The sequence below is a fragment of the Vanellus vanellus genome, assembly GCF_965231255.1.
Source record: "Vanellus vanellus genome assembly, chromosome: 13".
Taxonomy (NCBI): Eukaryota; Metazoa; Chordata; class Aves; order Charadriiformes; family Charadriidae; genus Vanellus; species Vanellus vanellus.
The window spans coordinates 6,184,629-6,198,110 of record NC_138918.1 but is presented as its reverse complement, the minus strand read 5'-3'; the positions used below and the strand labels follow the sequence as shown (position 1 = coordinate 6,198,110).

General features: G+C 43.1%; 1 protein-coding gene across 1 annotated transcript in view; it reads left to right on the top strand.

Annotated features, from left to right (window-relative positions):
• Positions 1-13,482, top strand: part of ADAMTS2 (ADAM metallopeptidase with thrombospondin type 1 motif 2) — a gene marked incomplete at its 5' end in the record, with an annotated part of 187,448 nt that overhangs the window by 136,606 nt on the left and 37,360 nt on the right. The window contains 1 exon segment of the mRNA XM_082489672.1: positions 4,964-5,047. Coding sequence (XP_082345798.1) covers positions 4,964-5,047 — 84 coding nt within the window.

The following is a 13,482-nucleotide window of genomic DNA, read 5'->3' as shown; positions in this document are numbered from 1 at the left end:
AACATCTACTGACTCTCACACCAGGGAAGGTAAATCAGGACTCGGACTTGTATCTGCATACAGAATGCCAGATTCTTATCTCCATTTTATAACACACATTGCCAAGCTCTGCTAAAACTGCCTGGTGCCTGTGGTTTTGAGCAGAATGATAGATGTTTTCCAAATCTGAGATCACAGTCTGACCTTTAAGTTTCGTGTGTGTTGTGTGCTTTCATTATTCTTTTTTTCTTGTGGTGCTCAACAAAGATTTCAGAAAAAAAAAAAAAAGTTCCTCTCTGAGGAAATGAGGAAATGCCTTGTAAGGACTAGAAAGGGAGACTGGGAGCCCTGGATTTTGCCTGATGACTTTCTGTGTGACCGTGGTTTATCCACCCGAGGAATTGATGTAATGTTATTCCTATGGGATTAAGATGAAGCTTTGGGAATGTTAGAAATGTTAGTTTGGGATCTTCAAAAGCATAAAGGAGGTGATGAAAATGGAAGAGGATAGTGGTGTTTGAAGTGGGAACACAGAAAAATAAAGTGAGAGGGGAATGCTTTTGGGAGGGTCAGATTACAAAAGTTTGTGCTCAGTATCCACCATGACATTTCTGGTTCCTATTCTGTAATTCAAACCAGCCGTTTCTTACAGAAATAGACAATCACTGGATGCCCACCAGGCACCGAGGCTTTGCTGCAGATAATTATGATCTGATGAATGAGCTGCATCTCGGGCTGGGCTCAAACAATGGCTTGCCAGGAGCTCTGCCATCCCACAGGGAAGGCGCTGATGCTCTCCAGCTCCTCCTCTATCGCTCTGGCAGAGAGCCGCACACGGTCCCCGCTCTGCCCGAGAGCACGTAGCCATCGGTAGTTTCTGCAACAGTGGTTACATGAGGATGTTGGGTGATCAAAGAGCAATCTAATTGGGTTGGATGGATCAGCAATTTGCGGTGGCTGAAAAGCCAGATGCGTAAACTGCAGCTTGTATTGTGCCCTCTCCAAGTGGTTAGATGTGCCCTCTGATGGCCGCTGTAGCTGGGTCAGATCCATTTGAGGTTGATGGTAGCCAGAGGTTGAAACTATTAGATGTCCGTCAGGGATGTGTGCTCAGGGAGCCGGAGGAAGCGGTGCTTACCCAACCGTGCGGCGCAACGCGCGGAGCCGCAGAGGGTGCGCCTCAGGACCAACTCAGCCGCGATGAAGTCTGGTTCAGCAGGATGGAGCTGTGTTGTGATGAAGTGGGCTGTCTTTTGCATTGCAGATACTAACAAACCGTACAAGCTGGGAACTCCTTCAAACTGCATGGATGAGTTTGCCAATGACTTGCCAAAATACGCAGATTATTCGTTCCCCTATTGCACATTGGTTTAATTAGGGATTCAGGGCACCACCTGACTCTGCCTATAAATCCTACCGCTACATCGGCAGGTGAGGCACTCTGCACCAAAGACTAGCAAAACTGCAGGCTGTTTGTCGCTATCTGTGTCACAGCAGTTTCCAAAATTCCCTTTTAGGATTGGCCCCCGCTTTGCTCAATAATAAAAACTTTGCGGTGCTTCTTTTACAAAGCATGATGCATCATCTCACAGATGCTTAGCTTGTCTTTAATTGGAGTTTTTTGATGTATTCTACGTGCTTACTGTGCTGACTTCAAACTCTCTCAGGGCAGAAAAATTATAAAATAAGCAGAGAGGGACAGAAGAAAGAAAGAATGAAAGTCTTTGTTTTTCTTATGTAGCACCAGTCTGTGCCAGCCTGATTTCTAAACAGAAACTTTAAATAGAAATGCATGTTTTGCGTTGATTGAAATATCCCAGAAAAATAAACCAAAGTTATCCCAAAATAGTTTGTGAACTACAATAGCTTGATGAAAGTCTCTTTACAGTATTTCACCATGCTTTGAATTCCTTGAGATTTACCCAGCCGCCGCCTTCACCCTCCCTAAATGCTGAATCACTGTAGGACATCTAACAAGATTTAATGCAGGATCTTCACTGTTTGTGAACCTGCACAGTTCAGGAGCTGTGATTTTGGGACGGTCTGTGCACTCTCTTTTCCTGCGCAGCAACATAATTTTAGACCTACTGAACTAGGAACAAGCAGGAGATCCACTCTGATTTTTTCCTGCGTTGATACGAACCAGGATGTCCTACTGAAGTATACGGAGATGCGGTGCTGTAAAAGTGCTAAGTAATCATTCTCACACCTGCGTGTATTTATTACATAAACATCTGAACATATATATCCCTTACCCGATTGTCTGTGCTTTGAAACAAACATTTTGGCACCCAATTCAGCAGTTGTGTTGATGAGAGCCCGGAGCTTTCTGATTCCGCAGGTTGGTCGGTCATTTTGTGCCCTATACAACAAACTGCGTTAGCTTAACTCTGCTTTCCTGTTGAAATAGCAGGTGGAAATCTGGAGAATCTGCGCTTTTGGTGTTTGCACTTTTCATGAACATTTGAGAGGACAACATTCAATCGCTTGGATCTCATTTCTTTAATAACTCCCTGAAACAAATAGATGCAATTTAGGCCATGCTGGAAAAAAAAAAAAAAAAAAAAAAAAAAAAAAGCATCTATTTCAGCGTATTGTCTATGTGCAGTGAGACACTACCAGTAACGCCACGGTTTTGCTTCGAGAAAGGCGCAGAGGGTTCAATTCAGCTGCTCTGTGAAGAGGGGTTGGACTCATCCTTATTAATGAAACCAAGACCCAGAGCTTTGAATTGACCCACTGTCTTGCAGAAAATCCAGTACCCCAAGAGAACCGAGCAGCTCTTTACGGGGCTTGTGCTTTTCTGTTCATTCACAGTTTGTTTGTTAGATGTCATTTGCATGAACAGGCAAACAGTGTTTCAGTTCTCTTCCATCGACGTTTTCAAGCCAAGTTTCATTTTGGCACGCAACAGCGATACAGTTGTTCTGCTACTCAACTATTGTTAAAAGAGGCTTAGGTTAAATTCTGGAAGTTAATGAGAGAGCGGTGTGCAGCAATTTGGATTATGCTTTATGAACTAATTAAATACTTATTTACATGCTGTGTTTACTGTCCTTTATACACAGGAGCTTTTGTTCAGTACTCATTTCATGTATAGGTAATTTGCAGCTTATTTCAGGCTCATATCCTTGATGCGTGAGCTCTCTTCCCACTACAGAGTGAGGCAAATTAATGTCCTTGCCTCCCTTGACAACACGCAAGGGTCTTTTTCCTGGGTGAAAGAATTTTTGTAAAGCAAAATGAGTGGTTTTATCTTACCTCTCTATAATCTGTATCCAGTAATGGTCCTCGAAGTGGAAGTAAAAGATTTTTTTTTCAATGCAGGAATATAAAGTCAGTCTTCTAAAGTCTTCTTTAGACATGCAAATAAATGATCGGATTTCCAGAGGTATTGTTTACAAAGCAGATCTGAACAGATCAGCTGCTTTACATCGCCAAGAAAGCAGCGGCCCCTGAAGCCAGTCATAGCCACGGGCTCCTCACCCACCATCTTCCAGCCGAGGATCTGCTCATCAACCAGTAATGAGCCTGGACGCCCAGCCTCCCACAGCGTCTTGCCCCGGTGCCCGGGCAGATGCCCTGCAGGGTGCGAGTCTGCTCCCGGAGCCGCGGTTCAGCCACGCTGTCTCCTCACCAGCGGCGCACGACGCTCCCGACTTTTGAAAACTTGGACTTTTACCAGGCATAAAATGAGGCTCTCATTTCCAGAAATACTGATAAAATTAATTTCAGTTCACTTTAAAATGTCAATGGGGATTGCTTAGCAAAACCTACGCTGATGTATTTAGTTTTAATGATTTTTACAGAGATAAAAGATGGGCCATTAAAACTAGGGCTGCTTGAAGAAACAGGACATTATTTACTAGGTTTCTAATGAAAGGTTTTCTGAAAGTTACTTATTAGCTTGTGGTAATGAATCTGTTTTGTAGGAATAAATTAAATTTAGGGGCAGCCAGCAAAGCAGTCCAGTTTGGTGCAACCTTTACCGAGGGAAGGAGGTTTTAGGAAAGACGCTTGCCTTGCAGGGAATCTCATCTGCCTCTTCTCATTTGTAAAGCTGAACCCCTGCCACTTGGCTGAGTCTCACGCAGTCTTCGTCACCGAATACCTAAATCAGCCCCTTTACAGTTAGTATTTGCCTCGCTTGCTTGTAGCAGTGCTTCTTAAGTAATCTTTATACATTCACGTTTCATTCTCTACTCTAAATATTTACAGTTTTCTTTTCGGTATTCCTAGGGTGATTTCCCCATGTGCACGTTCAGTTATGTAGCTCTAGTGTAATAAAGAAGACAGTTTTTAATTTGCTGGCATTCTGTAGCTTTTGTTCTGCTTGCAAAGTTTAACATTGATTAGTTCTGACACACAATAAAGCCAGCCCGTGTGGCCGCCCATGCTTTTCCAGGGAGGTATATCCCCTTGTCAGTGTGATGTGATGGGTCCCAGATGGAAGCGTTACAGGGTGCAGCTGAGCCGACCCGGCAAATGGCTCTCCAGAGAGAGGTCCTCTCCCTCTGCTCACTCGTCCCCTTCCTTATACGTGGTCCCACCCAGCAGAGAGCTGTTCGGGATTTTGCTCGGATTTCTGCGCTCCAGCAGGCACACACAGCTGGGGTGAGGTAGGGAGGAGCTGGGAATCTTCCTTCTTAGCAGCAGTAGCTGTTGGATCAGCTCAGCCGCATCGTGTAGGGGCACCATGATACGTAGAAATCTGTATAGGCTGACACGTAAATACCTGTTAATACGAGGTCTCTGATGATGCGTTGATTTTAAATGATTTCCTGAATTACGGCCTGTTGGGAGGCTACAACAGAGTTTAGAAAAGAAAACATTCCCCCTCACATCAGTGGCATTTTCCCCATTTTATATATGATCACAAAGTGATCTTTGGCTTAATGACAGTCCATAAAAGGTACTGCTGTATCACTGCTTTCACAGTTACTTGTTGCCACCACCATGGTTAAAGTGCTGAACTCTTTTGCAGGTTAATGAAATTTATCATGATGAGTCCCTGGGTGCTCACATTAATGTTGTCTTGGTGAGGATCATCCTGCTGAGCTACGGCAAGGTAAGGGTAATTTAAATGGAGGATATCAATATCTCTGAACTTCATTCTTTTACGAACAATGTAGTTACTGGTGACGTGTATCAGTTTTGTATTTTAATTCATACATTGTCCTTACCAGTCTATGAATATAAAGAACTTGTATGTTTTTATGTATCTTTTTATCATTTGAACCTCACAGTTCAAATAATTTCAGTTTCTTCTGGGTCTTCCCTATATCGTTTTAAGTTGCTGCTTAGCTCTGGCAGTCTGTCTTTTCAGATTTGGTTGGAATAATCCATGAAACGTAGTGAACATTTTGGTCCCTAAAGAAAACACAAGGTGATATGGTAGAACTGTAAGTAACAATAAACTCAAGACCAGTTCTGCAAGATGCTGAGGGCTACAGCCTCATTCCAAGAACTCACTTAAACTTGTGCTTAACATTAATGGGACTACACATGTGCTTAATGTTAAGTGCGAATTCTGTGGAATAGGGGCCAGAAGACAAGAGCTCCGGAGATCGGATCTGTAATTAAGAATACCATGTGTTCGTTGCTGTTTCTATGTAAGGGCAAAACTACAACTCCAGGCAAAACTTGGGTAAAGAGGAATGAAATGCTAAATGGTTTTCAAAAGTATTGAACTGCTCAGTACCTGTGTCCTGTTTTTCCCAAATCAACATTAAATTCCATGGAAACAGGGACGGGGTGTTTCAAGCATGTTGATAAATGCTTTGGTTAAGGCCATGCCATTTTCGTGCCGGTACAGGAGCATGCCCAGCTGCTCAAAGCAGAATGTTAAAATCTGGTGTCCCTTTGCCTGTGATTGGAGTTGCTGGCATTTGTGTGTGCATGGAATAAATCCGGGTTCTGGAACACTCCGTGAACGTTCATGCAAGTTGCTGAAAGCTGTGGGTGAAGGGCCAGCGCAGACGCTCTCAGTGGTGAAGCTCCGCTGATGTTTCACCCGTTTACCCTGCTCGGCACCAGCCAAGGATGTTCCTCCCCGGTGCTAATGAGGGAGCTCTGAGTTCTAGTCTGTGCTCTGCTGGAGGCCAGTTACCTGGATTTGGGATATACTGTTCCGTTGGAGCGTCCCCATCTAAGAACTAAACGCACTGATCCATCTCCCCTTTCCTGCGGTGATGTAGGTGATGATATAGTTACATGTTTTGGATAAGCTTAATCAGATGTGTGTCCTAAAATAAAAGGTAAAAAAAGTCACTTTTGCCATGTTGTGACAAAAGTTCATGGTGTGTATAGTTAACATTAAATTACAAAATAAATGAAATATCTTTGTGATTGCTGTAATGACAGCAGTTTGAGGGATTGCAGATTGACTAATAATTCTCATAAAAATCTGATATTGCAGTAGTGGTAGAAGCCAAAAGAATTAGCACATGGGCTAGTCACTTCTTTGCTGTCCTTATTTCATAAGTATTTCATAACTGTTATGCGTGTCCGTCTTTAGCTCTATAGATCTGCACCGGTCTGAACTCTCATAACTTCTGCCGGTTTTCTGATGGCAGACAATAGTATCTTCACCTTAAGAATCTTTATTTTCTTACAAAGAATTAAGTGTTGTCCATTGGTAATTTGACAGTTGTCGATTTCATATTAACCTTCTTCAGAGAGGAGAGTGGGGTGGACCATGGAAACCTTGACTTCTTGGTGGGTCTTTGGCCACATCACAAAAATAGCCATTGCAGGTAGTGCTATGTAATGTGCTTGTGGATAGTCTGCTTCAGGATTCTAGATCCATAATCCGTGGTGGACGACGTTTTGGTTTCTAAGTTATCTTGCTGGTTTCAGCAGGGCATAAAATGAATTCATTCTAGAATCACAAGTTTGCCCTAAACAACCACGAAGGTAATTTTTCTTGCATTTCTGTTCTTATTTACATGAAAGGCAGTTTATGGCCTCCTGAAAAAAAAACAAAAATGAATGTACAAGGTATCCTTTCAGAGCTCCTTCACCAGATGGTGTGGGGGTCTGCATGCCCTGGCTGTACAAAAATAAAATTTTTTATATTCGTATTTTTAAAGCTGCTGATCAGAGGACTAGTACCAGGGAGTAGGAGATGAGGAAGTATCTCTTTGGAGGGTTGGGATTATTTAGCAGAGGAAAAGCAGAGAGAAGGTGTATAGTTCTTACTTTCTGAACCCATTCTGAGAAATTAGAACAAAGCCTTCAATATTTTACTATCCTACTAAAACACACTAACGCTAACAATTTGTAGGAATGTATATTCAAAGTACATAACAAAAGAATGGGCGCATGTACAAGTTAAGGCAGTGCGTGAATGAAGCAGCCTGGTTGGCTTCACAATATGAAAATACTGTCCAAGTCTTGTTTGAGTAAGCATTTCTTTTGAAAGCATGTGGCTGATATCTTCAGATTCATTTACTTCATTGTAGGCAATTTATATATATTATCAAGGGTGCCATTTAAATAATCATAATAATTACATTATGGTTCTGTAATTGATGAAGTATGTACCATCAATGTCAGGTTTATGACAGCACTCTGAGCTATTGCCAATTCTCCATCCCTGAACAGCCTTCTACTGTATTGTGCTTTTTTTTTTTAAAAAGAGGATTATATTATTTTATACAATATGTCATCTGTTGATAAGAGTAATATGGACAATACTCGAGTTGCATAGCAACCAGCTTTTCAGTGATTCTTGCTTGAAGCTATTCCGCTCCTTGAAATGTGCTTATTTTTTAATATTTTCAAACATAGGCAACTGTACATTCAAAAGTTTCAATAATTTCACTAATTGCATTAATTGCCCTGCTAAGATGAAAAAATGGAAGACGTTCCTTGGTGATCCCACGTTGCAATTACTTCAGGGGCAAATTCAAAAGATCTGACACGGTTTTACTTAATTAACACTTTGTGTAGGTTACCGCCTCTGAACTGGACGCTGGCTGGGTGGTGTGTGGGAGGAGAGGGCAGCGCGGGGCTGTGCTGTGTCTGGGATAGGTGGGCTGAAGCGACCAGCCCTTTCTTGACTCCCCACTTTTCTCTTAGTCCTTCAAACAAACGAACAACGCTATCTGACATACCCGAGGGGCTGATGTGAAGGCTTTGACCATGCCTGGCTGCTGCCCACTTATTTCCCGGTTCCATCAATAAGATAGAAAAATGCATCCTGCAAAGGCTGCTCCATATCTGCGGTGGCTTCAGAAGCTGTCATGCATTTCTCTGCTTTTTCTTTACATTGACGCCCAAAGTCACAGGCTTTTTTGATGTGATGGGATACTGCAAATAAGTAAGCAGGGTACGTGCGGTGCGTTTTGCTTCAAATGGGAAAAAGATGAGCTGGCTCACTTCTGCCTTTCTGCCTTCAGTAGTAGGAAGATCGGTTCCAAATTTTGGAAACTGCGGATACATTTGAGATGAATATAATTCAACGTTGGGGCAAATTATTCCATTTAGACCTATTTGGGTTGTAACGGCTCTGTAATCCAGCTAGCTCAGGGGAATAAGCAAAGCAACCACTATCACCGAGTGCAGAGGAGGTGGCAAGAGATGAGCTGAGAATGGATTTAAAAACCCTGACTGGTTATTATAAAATTTGTTTGGAAACATTTAAATCCTGAGCACTGCATAAAATTCTCTCATCGCCTCTTTGAGGTGGATGAATAAAGATTATTATTCCCGTTTTACAGCTAAAAAAACAAAGACGGTAAGTGTTATTTTCCAAGGCCACACGGAAGGCCACTGGCAGGCTGGGGATAAGACCTCATAAATTCCTGGCTCCAGCCCCACGCTCTGTCCATCGACAATGGTGACTTTGTGTGCAGATGAGCTGCCCTTGTGCAGCGGCAGAGAAAAGCACTCGCGTTAGCTGGCGTGGGTGTAATTAAGACCGTTATTAATGAAAAAAAAAAAAAGTCAAAAATACTTCTGCAGGACCTGCAGGGTTTTCAATAAATGCAGCCACGTGAGGATTTATGAGGGTTATTTCTTGGGAAACGTGAACGCGGCAGTGTGGGATACCCCTGAACTCTCCTTTGGAGCAATGTGCACAGCTCAAGTCACCATATTCAGACTGGAACAGGGTGGGAGAGGCTGAGGGATGCTGAGTCTGCTCTGTACACATCTGGGATAGCAACCAGGAGGGAGAGAAAACCCATGTTAGCTATAAACCAGTGCTGGCCCCAGAGCAAGTGGTTGTACTCTGGCCATGTGTTAACTTGGTCAAGTTGAAAGAAGAACCTGACCACTAAGGTAGAGAGCCTTTCAAAAAGATTAGGGGAGAGAAGAAAACCAAATGGCTTTAAGATGGCAGTTGAGGAAGAAGGGAGTATGGGGTGGATGCCTACAATCTCATAGGACAGGAATGTTCAACTGAGCGGGATTTTTCAATTGTGTATGTCCGAGATGTTTGCAGAGCTTCTGCTGCCTTCATTTGGGACAAGATTTTACCTTCGATCTTTTCATAAAATGGTGCTCCCTTTATCTCTGCCATCTGACCTTTTCATGTCTAAGCTTGATACAAGCGTTCTCGGTTCAGCCAGGATGCAAAGCGGTGGTTGGGTCTGAGCCACGTTGTTCTCTCTGTTCCCCAGAGGGTGGCACAGGTGATGCAGCTGAGATGGAAGGACAAGCCAGGTTTATCCCTTAAAGCTGATGTTCATCCTTACCATTTTGCTATTGACCCCGATTGGAAGGAAAGGGATGAGTGCTCCACTCATCTCTGCTTGTCGTGGGAAGAGGCGAAGACTCTGGCTGGGAGCAGTAGGCAACGGAGTTCTTAGCTGTACATTAGGGTCACAGAATAGCTGTGCCTGGAAGGGACCTCTGGGCATCATCTGGTCCGACGTCCCCGCTCAAAGCATGGTCACCTAGAGCAGGTTGCTCGGAACCTTGTCCAGCTGGGTTTTGAGTATCTCCAAAGGCTCCACAACATCTCTGGGCAACCTTTCCCAATGTTTGGCCACTCTTACGGTAAGCCTACAGTAATGCTCTTACAGTTTTTTTCTTGCATTTAAATGGAATTTCTTATATTTCAGTTTGTGCCCACTGCCTCTTGACCTTTCTCTGGATACCACTGAGAAGAATCTGGCTCAGTTGTCTTTACTCCCATCCCAATAGGTGTTTATATACATTGACAAGATCCTCCCCGAGCTTAGAAGGTCACTAATGTGCGTTGAGGATCTCAGTTTTCCACAGACATTGGTAGATGCAGCAGTCCTGAAAGTGTCAGCAGGAATCAAGCCCTGATCTTGCAGTGTGCTTTACAAACATGCCTGAAGATAGTGTTCTCGATCCCAGCCTTTGGCCATCTCCAGTAACCAATTCTGCACAGGCTGAGTTGCAAGGCCAGGACCCACGTATTATATAGCATTTTGGCTGCTGTTCGTATTTTTCCACCGTTTTCATGTTTAGGGTTGGGATAAAGATGAGAGGAGATATTGTACCCCTTATTTTTTGTCTGGGTAAATTGTTGAATTGCCTTATTTATATATTAGACTCATAGCTTATAATTTCGCAGTGTCTTTTGTTGGGACCTTGAGGAGCGTAGAGAAGGCTGATAGCATAAACAGTACTTTGTATTCCCAATCTGCTTACATTTATACAGAACTAGAGACTGAAAAATGTTTACAAACTGCTGCCATAAGAAAGCTTTACAAATCCTTTGAATGCAGAGTGACAGTTTGCTGAATGAGCTGGTTTTGTTAGTTCGGTTACCATGGACACTCAATAATTGTATTTATTTGCTTTTTGTTTGTCTTGTTCGGGATGAGAGAAGAATATAGAAGATCTAATCCAATATACAATGAACAATAGAAGTGCCAAGTAGAAGCAATGTAAACAGCGTGTTTTGCAGAGACTTTACACACTCAAGAAAGGAACGTCATATGTTAAATTGTTTCCCGAATGTGCGCACTACTATGGTCCAACTTTTGCTACCATAGTTTGAAGCCTATCAAGTTAAGCATATTTCTGCTCCTTCTGGAGCTACTGAAGAGGAGCAAAACCTTCTCCGTTGGTACTCTTGGAGCACCACCTAATGGATGAGTTAGGAAAGGTCTTTTTCTGTAAGCTTTTGACCAGCCTGAATTTCCTGTGTTCTTATCATTGAGTACCTGCTTGTCAACACCATTGCAAAATTGTATTCAGTTATGCCAAATGGCTGACAAATAAAACAGTTGGCTAAGGAAAGGTGCCATGCTTTGTGTGATACCAGTGTGTCTTGCACACATATTAGCAACTTGAACTTTCTTTAAAAGTTTGGGTAGACTATAGACTAAATTTGCAGTTTTTTTCTAAGATAACTTTGCATTTGAAATTGTTAAAGAAAAAAAGTTTGACATATTTCTTACATTACAAACAATCTCCACAAGTCTTTGAAGGACCTTCCAGTCAGCTTCATAAATTACTCGTTCTTCAGCGTCTTCATAACAGAGAACAGAACATCCCACCGGTAACTTCCCCAAAGACAAGACAGGTCACAAAGAAGGCTTGAAGGCCTCTGGATCTATGTAGTAACAACTTTCAACCATTTCTTATTGCCCTACTTTGCCTTTGCACAAATGGTAGTTGCAACTCAGTTGTCTTCTATTTTTGTTTAGTTTTTTCTTCTACTTCCATCTGAGAAGGAAAAGAGTAGAGAAGAAATGAAGGCAGAATCAAAAAAGAAGGAAAATGGGAAGCATTAGTAGATATTGAGTCTCCCAGAGCAAGGTTCTCAGCTGATTCTCTAGGGCAGACTGTCCTCGTAACCCTCTGTGGTGTCTCACTCTCCTGGGGGATGTTCTCCCAGCTGAGGCCTTTCCACTTCTTGGCCAACATCTCCATCTGTTTCCATCAGCAGTTCCCTGAAATGCCCACAGATTTTTTGCTTTTCTTGCTGTGAGAAGGAAAGTTTCTCTTTCCATTGGCAGTTTTCCTGCTGATCAGCTGAGTAATGCTCTCCACAGGCCTGCTGTCCTGTTTGGAAAGCGGTCCTTCCCAGCCAGGTCTGAGCTCCCAGCCAGCTGCAGGACCTGCGTGTTCCTGGCAGCGTAGGCCCGTTGCTGGCCAGCAGTGACACCTATACCTCTTCTCCATACGCAGCCTGCTAGCCCCAAACTTTCTCTGCTTGCAGTCTGACAAAGAAGGATTTTACCTTTACTTAGAGCCCTTATTACAGTACGTAGTTAATCTCTGTTCCTCTTTCTCCTTTCACTTCATCCATTTAATAAGGGGCTGGGCTTTTCTGAGTCTGATGAAAGCTCCCCGTTGACTTCCAACAGAAAATATTGTCAAGTGTTATCTGATAATTCTGCAAGAATAAATTTTTGGACAACATCCTTCCAAAACACATTACATCTGCCCTGTCTAGTAACAAGCTGTGCCTGGTCCCATGATTTCCTAAGCTCCTTTCTTGCAGAACAGCAGCATTTATCCTTAAAGGTGAGGCAGCTGAAAAGTGAATAAAAATGCAATATAAAGACACGTCTGGCTCGGGAAATCTCTGATCCAAAGACAACTGGAGCCTTGGAGGTTCTTTGGAGGCAAATACCACGCCATACGTGCACTCCTCTAATTGCCTTCCCTGGGCATCCCGTTGCCTACTATCAGGAGAAGTTCGTGGCTTATGTGGTTTTTTGGTCTGAACCAGTGCAATTGCGTAGCACAGTGGGATTGACTTAGGCCCCAGGTCGGCAGTTCCCTGACCATGCAGTATTCGCTCTTAGTACTGTTGGAGCCTTTCTGATGTGGAAGTCTGACAAATCGCAGAAAGTGGGAATTCCGGTGAAAATTTGCTAGGGATCAAGTGGGTTTCTCTTTTCAGGCTGCTACATTACAGTGAAGAAAGATAAGGAATTAGTGGCCAGATGATTTGAGGGCTCAGTGGATTTTGAGTACTCAGCAGGTAGACTGAGTTTTCCCTCTTACTCTTCGGAAGACCTCCTCACCGACACAAGACCTCAACTTGCTATTTATATCTGTAGCACATGGACACTTAAAGTAATTGATTTCCTACTGGGTGCCTCATTCCCAACTTAAAGAGCAGTAAGGCTCAATTTTACATATGCCACACTTTTGATGTAAAATTGTGTCGTTGGCAAAGAAATCGGGCCATCAGTTGAACCATGTTTTATAAACTTGTGTGTTCTCCGTTTCCCTTCTTATGCCAAAGGGATTTTCTTAATTTTCCCCAGTGTGTTGGATGCAAAAAACTCCACAATGCTTCACATTAACCGGTTGATTCACCTTTTGTTTGCTTGAACACAAACTCTTAAAATCACTGTTTTGATAAATAAGCGTTGAGATGCTCTGGGGCTGAACCAGTGGTTTTGCTCTCAGAGTTGACTTCAGTAAACAATGAAAAGAGTTGTCAACTCGTGCCAGATGCCGATGCAGCGCCCAAACCGTGGGAGCTGCGGGGTACGCTGCGGCAGGCTGATCTAGTCTCTGGCAGACTCGACATTTGTCAGAGAAGTGCTGCAAGCCGCT